The sequence below is a fragment of the Orycteropus afer genome, unplaced genomic scaffold, assembly GCF_000298275.1.
Source record: "Orycteropus afer afer isolate SDZICR_OR568_19922 unplaced genomic scaffold, OryAfe1.0 scaffold00594, whole genome shotgun sequence".
Lineage (NCBI taxonomy): Eukaryota > Metazoa > Chordata > Mammalia > Tubulidentata > Orycteropodidae > Orycteropus > Orycteropus afer.
The window spans coordinates 1024991-1032987 of NW_006922181.1; the positions used below are offsets into that span (position 1 = coordinate 1024991).

The following is a 7997-nucleotide window of genomic DNA, read 5'->3' on the forward strand; positions in this document are numbered from 1 at the left end:
TCTGACAACTTAAATCTTTTCATCATTTATCGTGATGCTGCTTATTGGTCCATTTGTGAGGATTTTTGTTTTCTTTAGGCTGAGATGTAATCCATACTGCAGACTGTAGTCTTTAATCTTCATCAGTAAGTGCTTCAAGTTATCCTCACTTTCAGCAAGCAAGGTAGTGTCATCTGTGTATCACAGGTTGTGAATGAGTCTTCCTCCAATCCTGATGCCACACTCTTCTTCATGTAGTCCAGCTTCTCAGATTATTTGCTCAGCATAGACTAAAAAAGTATGGTAAAAGGATACAACCCTGACACACTCCCTTCTTGATTTTAAGCCATGCAGTATGCCTTTGTTCTGTATGAACAATAGCCTCCTGGTCTATGTACAGGTTCCTCATGAGTACAATTAACTGTTCTAGAATTCCAGTTTTTCTCAATGTTATCCATAACTTGTTATGATGCACACAATCGATTGCTTTTGCATCGTCAATAAAACACAAGTAAACATCTTTCTGGTATTCTTTACTTTTAGCCAAGATCCATCTGACATCAGCAATGATATCCCTCGTTCTGTGTCCTCTTCTGAATCCAGCTTGCATTTCTGGAAGTTCTCTGTCAATATACTACTGCAACCATTTTTAAATTATCTTCAGCAAGATTTTACTTGCATGTGATATTAATGGTAGTTTTCAATAATTTTCACATTCTGTGGGATCACCTTTCTTTGGAATGGGTACAAATATAGATCTCTTCCAGTCAGTTGTCCAGGTAACTGTCTTCCAAATTTTTTACCATAGACAACTGAGTGCTTCCAGCGTGATACCTGTTGAAACATCTCAGTGGGTATTCCGTCAATTCCTGGAGCCTTGTTCTTTGCCAATTCCTGCAGGGTAGCTTCAACTTCATCCTTCTGTACCATTGGGTCTTGATCATATGGCACCTCCTGAAATGGATTAGGGAACTCAGTTGGCATAGTGCCTAAGGCATTTGACTGCTAACCAGAAGCCTGGTGATTCAAACTCACCAGCCACTTCTTGGAATGAAGATTGGGCAATCTACTTCCTTAGAGGTACCACCTCCGAAACCAAAGGAGGGGTCAATATGAGTTGAATTGATTCAGTGACAGTGAGTTTGGTTTGGTTCGCTTTTGAAATGGGTGAATATCGACCAATTCTTTTTGGTGTAGTGATTCTCTGTATTTCTTCCATCTTGTTGTGATGTGTCCTGCATCATTCAATATTCCCCAGAGAACCTTTCAGTACTGCAACTTGAGGGTTGAATTTTTTGTTCAGTTCTTTCAGCTTGAGAAATGCTTAGCGTGTTCTTCTCTTTTGGTTTTTAACTCTAGATCTTTGCACATTTCATTATAATAATTGACTTTGTCTTCTCAAGATTACTCTTTGAAATCTTCTGTTCAGGTCTTTTATCTTGTCATTTCTTCCATTTATTTTAGCTACTCTTGGTTCAGGGGCAGGTTTCAGAGTCTCTTTTTTGACATCCATTTGACTTTTCTTCCTTTCCTGTCTTTTTAATGACCTTTTTCTTCATGAATGATGTTCTTGATGTCATCCCACAACTCCTCTGGTTTTCGGTCTTTGGTGCACAGTGAATCAAATCTCTTCTTTAGATGTTCTCTAAATTCAGGAGGGATATAATCAAGATCATATTTTGGCTCTCATGAACTTGTTTTCATTGTCTGCAGCTTCATCTTGAACTTGCATATGAGCAAGTGATGGTCTGTTCCGCATTCAGGCCCTGGCCTTGTTTTGGTTGAAGATATCGAGGTTCTCCATCTCCTCTTTGCACAGATGTAGTCAGTCTGACTCCTGTGTACTCCATCTGGGGAAATCTACATGTATAACTGCTGTTTATGTTGTTGAAAAAAGGTATTTGTAATGAATAAGTTGTTGGTCTTGCAAAATTCTATCATGTGATCGCCAGCATTATTTCTATCACCAAGGCCTTATTTTCCAATGGCCAGTGTTTCTTCTTTGTTTACAACTTTTGCATTCCAATCAGTAGTGATAATCAACACATGTTGATTTGCATGTTTGGTCAATTTCAGACTGCAGAAGTTGGTAAAAACCTTCAATTTCCTCATCTTTGGCTTTGGTGGTTGGTGCATAAATTTGAGTAATAGTAATATTAACTGGTTTTTCTTGTAGGCATATAAATATTATCCTATCACTGACAGCATTGTACTTCAGGATAGATCTTGAAACATTTTTTGTGATGATGAATGCCATGCCATTCCTCTTCAATTTGTCGTTCTCAGCATGGTAGGTCATAGGATCGTCTGATACAAAATGGCCAAAACCAGTCCATTTCAGCTCACTAAAGCCTACGGTGTTGATCTTTATGCATTCTATTTCATTTTTAACAACTTCACATTTTCTAGATTCATACTTTGTACATTCCATGTTCTGATTATTAATGGGTATTTCCAGCTGTTTCTTCCCATTTTGAGTCATGCCACATCAACAGATGGAGGTCCTGAAAGGTTTACTCCATTCCACATCATTAAGGTGAGCTTTGCTCTAAGGAGGCAGCTCTTCCCCACTCGTATTTTGAGTGCCTTCCAACCTGAGGGGCTCATCTTCCGGCACTATATCGGACATTTTTTCAGGGTTCTTCATGAAGATTTCCACTAATATATCAGCATTGTTTCACTCCTATTTATAAGATTTTCCCTGGCCAGTTCTTTGAGAAGTGAATGGCCCCTTCCTTCTTCTAATTCTGTCTTAGTCTGGAAGCTCCACTGAAACTTGTCCACCATGGGTTACCCTGTTGATATTTGAAATACTGGTGGCATAGCCTCCAGCCTTACAGTAACACACAAGCCACCACAGTACGACAAACTGATAGATGACTGGTGGAATTCTAGCTCATGGGAAGGGGAAAAAACGTGGAGAAGGATGCAAAGCACATGTATATGCCAAACCTGGAAGTGGCCCATAGCAGATCTGTTTACATTTTATTGGAAAGGACTCAGTCATATTGCTGTCCTAATTGCAGTGGAGGCTGAGAAATAATGGTATAGCTTGGCAGCCATTCTTAGCCACTGCACTGTTACTGTGAGAAAGATTTTGATGGAGCGTGAGCATGAGCCATCAGGAGGCTTAAAGAGATGCATGCTTTCTTGCTTTTTGTTTTGTTCTCCCTTTACCCCCTAGCTGAAGTCTGTCCTTCATTGTGGTCTGGCACTATAGAGTAGCACATAGGAGACTAGGTCTAGATTGCATTTGGGTCATTTGTGTTAAAGCCCACCACACTGTATTCTCCCAAATGGTGCATGCTTTCTTATATTCCCTAAATGAAGTAGTTCAAGATTGTGGAAATTTCGCTGTTGGAATAGGTTATTTATTTAAAAAAAAAAAAAGCTGTGCAAATGTAGTTTTTAAATATATCTGTTTAAGCAAATAGTTTGTGAATAAAATAATGTGTGTGTTTTCAGGCTATTGCACATTATGAACAGTCTGCTGATTATTACAAAGGAGAAGAATCCAACAGGCAAGTATTTTTTTCCTTGATAACTACATCATATTATGTGTGATAAAAGACAGATCTTATTATGCTCTACATAATGTACTTAGTGTTTGTACCAAAAGAGTTATTGGGGTTCATGCTCACATCTTTTATTTTTCTGTTGGATTGTTATTTACTCTACCTCTGGTTCTTGATTTCAGTTCTGCTAACAAGTGTCTACTGAAGGTAGCAGCTTATGCTGCCCAGCTAGAGCAGTACCAGAAAGCAATTGAGATCTATGAGCAGGTGAGGATACTGCTATTTGTCTAATTTCAGATAGAGACCATTCTGACTAATTTTTTTATTAGATTATTTTTTCTTTTTATTGAGACATAATTCAAATGTCATATCATTCACCTTTTAAAGAGTACATGTCAGTGGTTTTCAGTATATTTACCAATTGCGTAACCATCATCACTAATTCCAGAACATTTTCGTTACTTTAGTAAAGAAACCCCATACCAGTATGCTGTCAGTCCCCATTATTCTTTCCCTATAATCCCGGACAACCACTTTCTGTCTCTGTAAGTTTGCCTGTTCTGGACCTTTAGTATAAATGGAATCATGCATATGGTCTTTTATTACTGGCTTATTTCACTTAGCATAATGTTTCCAAAGTTCATCTGTATTGTACCATGTATTTATTCATTTTTATGCCTGAATAATACTTCATTTTATTTAATCCATTTATCAGCTGGATGGACATTTGGGTTATTTCCAGTTTTGGCTGTTATGAATAATAATCAAATGATGTGTTGCATTGGAAAAATCTGTTGCAAAAGACCTCTTTAAAGTGTTTAAGAGCAAACATGTCACTTGGAAGACTAAAGTACACCTGACCCTCAGTAGTCTCATGCATGTGAGAGCTGGACAGTGAATAAGGAAGACCACAGAATTGATGCATTTGAATTGTAGTATTGACGAAAAATTTTGATCGTACCATGGACAAAGTTTTCTTGGAGAAATTACAGCCAAAATTCTTAGAAGTGAGAATGGCCATTCTTCATCTCTTGTATTTAGGTCATAAAGTATTTCTTTAAATATTTCTTCTCATTTATTGCCCTTGTTTTTTTAGTCTTTCTCTTTTTGGTGATTGTTCCTGTGTATGTTTGTGTGTTTTTGTGTGTATGTGATATGGTGTGTGTTTTTTATCCTCTTGTTTTTACTCTTTTGGTGTTTTTTTGTGATTGCTGTTTTTGTCTAACTGAGTGGAAGACACCAACCATGCACATGCAACCCAACCATATCTGCACCTCCTCTAGCCCCACCTGCTGAGTGAGGGTCACCACTTGCTTCTGCAGCAACTCTCCAATGTTGATATCCATGATACACAATACACGATAGACAATATGAGCCCAATTCATTCTTAACTGCTCTTCACGTAAAGCTAACAGAGATCTTTGCACTCACTCTCATTCTCTGTCACACCGGCTAGGAGATAGGTGGTGAGTGTATTAGTGCTGCCAACTAGCAAATAGAGGAGCACAGTGTCCTGCTTAGTCAGATATATTAAAACAAAGAAAAAAACCTCTTGGGTGAATAACATCAACATACAATGACCAATCAAATATAAATTTGGCAGTGTCACAATGTCTTGGAGATAATAGACCATCATGTTCCACACAAAGAAGCAAGATAAAGCAGTAGAAACAATGGACCAGCCTACAGACCCAGAAAACATCCCCGAGGAAGAAGTAGCATTGGAACTCCCTAATAAGAAATTCAAAAGAATTATATTTAAGTATCTTCAACAGATTGAGAGATAGATCAAAGGGAAACACTGAGAAAATTAAGGAAAACACAGACAAAACCCTAGAACAATTTCTGAAGACAATAAAAGAATAAAATGACAAAATAAATGAAAAATTAGAAATGGTACAAAATCTACATAGAAATCCAGAAGATTAATACTAAAATTTCAGAAATAGATAATACATTGAATGAGCAAAGGAGTAAAATCAAGTCAGTAGAAGACAGAATTAGTGAGACTGAAGACAAATACCTCAGTGCTGCTTTGGTAAGGGATCAATCAGAAAAAAGATCAAAACAAAATGAATAAAGCCTAAGATTCATGATTCCACCAAGAGGAATAACCTATGTGTAATTGGAATTCCAGAACAGAAAAAGACCAATAAAACCACAGAGAAAATTGTTGATGATATGTTGGAAGAGAATTTCCCTGATACAATGAAAGACAAGAACATATCCATTCAAGAAGTCAAATGAACCCCAAAGAGGATAGACCCCAAAAGAAAATCACCAAGACATATCATCATCAAACTCACCAAAACCAAAGACAAGGAAAGAATCCTGAAAGCAGCATGGGAAAAACAAAAAGTTACCTACAAATGGCAACCAATAAGACTGAGCTCGGATTTCCTGGCAGAAACCACACAGGTGATAAGGCAGTGGAATGTTATATATAAAACCCTGAAAGAAAAAATTTTCAACCAAGAATTATATACCCAGGAAAATTGTCTCTCAAATATGATGGTGAAATTACAGCATTTCTAGATAAGCAGAAATTTAGGGAATTTGTGAAAACCAGACCAACATTGCAAGAGACACCAAAGAGAGCCCTTTGGACAGAGAACCAACAATAGCAAACAGCAACTGACCATTAATACACATTATGACATAACCCAGAAACCAACCAGTTACGGAAGTACCCAAAGTGAAAATAAGGTTATGGAACTTTAAACAGAGAACCAGAGACATCAACTGGCAAATGAGGACAACTGCAAATCAAAGAGGGAGAAAGTAGTGAAATTCTAAATGGTGAGGAAGTCAAGACAGTTGCAGAATAGAATGGATTGCTCTAAACTTGGGAAGAAAATTATAAATCAGCATAGTACCTGAGGCACTCGACTGTTAACCAGAAGGCTGGCGGTTCAAATCCAGCAGCCACTCCTCAGAAGGAAGCTTAGGCAATCTACTCCTATAGTGATACTACTTTGGAAACCCAAGGAGGGGTCGCTGTAAGTCGGGCCCCATTCGACAGCACATAACAACAACAAAAACAACAGGATAACCTCAAAGAAAAATAATAAACCTTCACATCAAAATAAAAAAGACAATAAGCACAAAAATTTACCAAATAGTAACACAATGGCAACAAGGAACATGATAATACAATTCATAAACAAAATTAACTCAGCACAGAAATCAGAGAAATCAGCAACACCACAAAAAAACACATAACAAAATGACATCAACAAATTCATACTTGTCGATAATTACACCGAATGTAAATGGATTAAATGCACCACTCAGGAGACAGAGAGTTGCATACTAGATAAGAAAACATAATCCACCAGTATGCTATCTACAAGAGACACACCTTAGAGACAAAGACAAAAACAGACTAAAAATCAAAGGTTAGGAAAAGATAAGCAAATGGTAATTAAAACAGAGCAATAATGGCAATTTAATTTCTGACAAAATTGACTGTAGGGCAAAAACCCCAATAAGAGACAAGGAAGGACATTATATAATAATTAAAGGATCGATTGAACAAGAGGACATAACCATAATAAATATCTATGCACCTGATAGAAGGCACCCAAAATACATAAATCAGACTTTAACAGAATTGAGAAGACAAATAGATGATTCCACAGTGATAACAGGAGATATTAATACACCCCTTTCAATGGAAAATAAAACTGGAAAGGTACTCTCAAAAGACTCAGAAGTGAACCAAATAATCCACCAACTTGAACTTATAGACATCTACAGAACACTCAACCCAGCACGATACACATTCTTTTCCAGTGCACATGGCACATTCTCCACGATAGACCATACATTAGACCACAAAGCAAGCCTCAATAAATTGAAAAACATTGAAATACTATAAAGTATCTTCTCAGATCACAATGCTATACATTTAGAAATCAACAATAGGAAGATCAATAGAAAAAGAGGAAACATATGGAGACTGAATAATGCCCTCCTTAAAATATTGGGTAATAGAAGGGAAAAAAAAATGAAAGTAAAAAATTCCTTGAGTCAAATGAGAATGAAAACACAACATATCAAAATATCTGGAACACAGCAAAAGCAGTGAGAAGAGGGCAATTTATAGCAATAAATGCATACATCAAAAAGAAAGAGCCAAAATCAACACCTTAACTCAACCTCTCCAACCATTAGTAAAAGAGCAGCAGAAAAAGGGTGTGGTCACCAGAAGAAAAGAAATAATAAAGATTCAAGCAGAAATACATGAAATAGATTGTATGTAGAAAAAGTCAACAAGACTAAAAGTTGTTTTATTGAAAAGATTAATAAAATTGACAAGCCACTGACAAATTTAACAAAGGAGAAGAGGGAGAGAATGCAAATAACACAAATAAGAAACAAATTCAGCAATAATATTGAGATAATATAAAGAACTGTACTCCAACAAATTTGAAAATCTAGAAGAAATGGACAGATTTCTAAAGACATAATACTTACCAAACTAACACAAACTGAGGAAAA

At 36.7% G+C, this 7997-nt stretch overlaps 1 protein-coding gene across 1 annotated transcript in view; it reads left to right on the plus strand.

Moving 5' to 3' along the window:
- Window positions 1-7997, plus strand: part of NAPB (NSF attachment protein beta) — a 138624-nt gene that overhangs the window by 89555 nt on the left and 41072 nt on the right. Inside the window, exons 6-7 of the mRNA XM_007956250.2 lie at window positions 3445-3500; window positions 3677-3761. Coding sequence (XP_007954441.1) covers window positions 3445-3500; window positions 3677-3761 — 141 coding nt within the window. The remainder of the gene's footprint in view (window positions 1-3444; window positions 3501-3676; window positions 3762-7997) is intronic.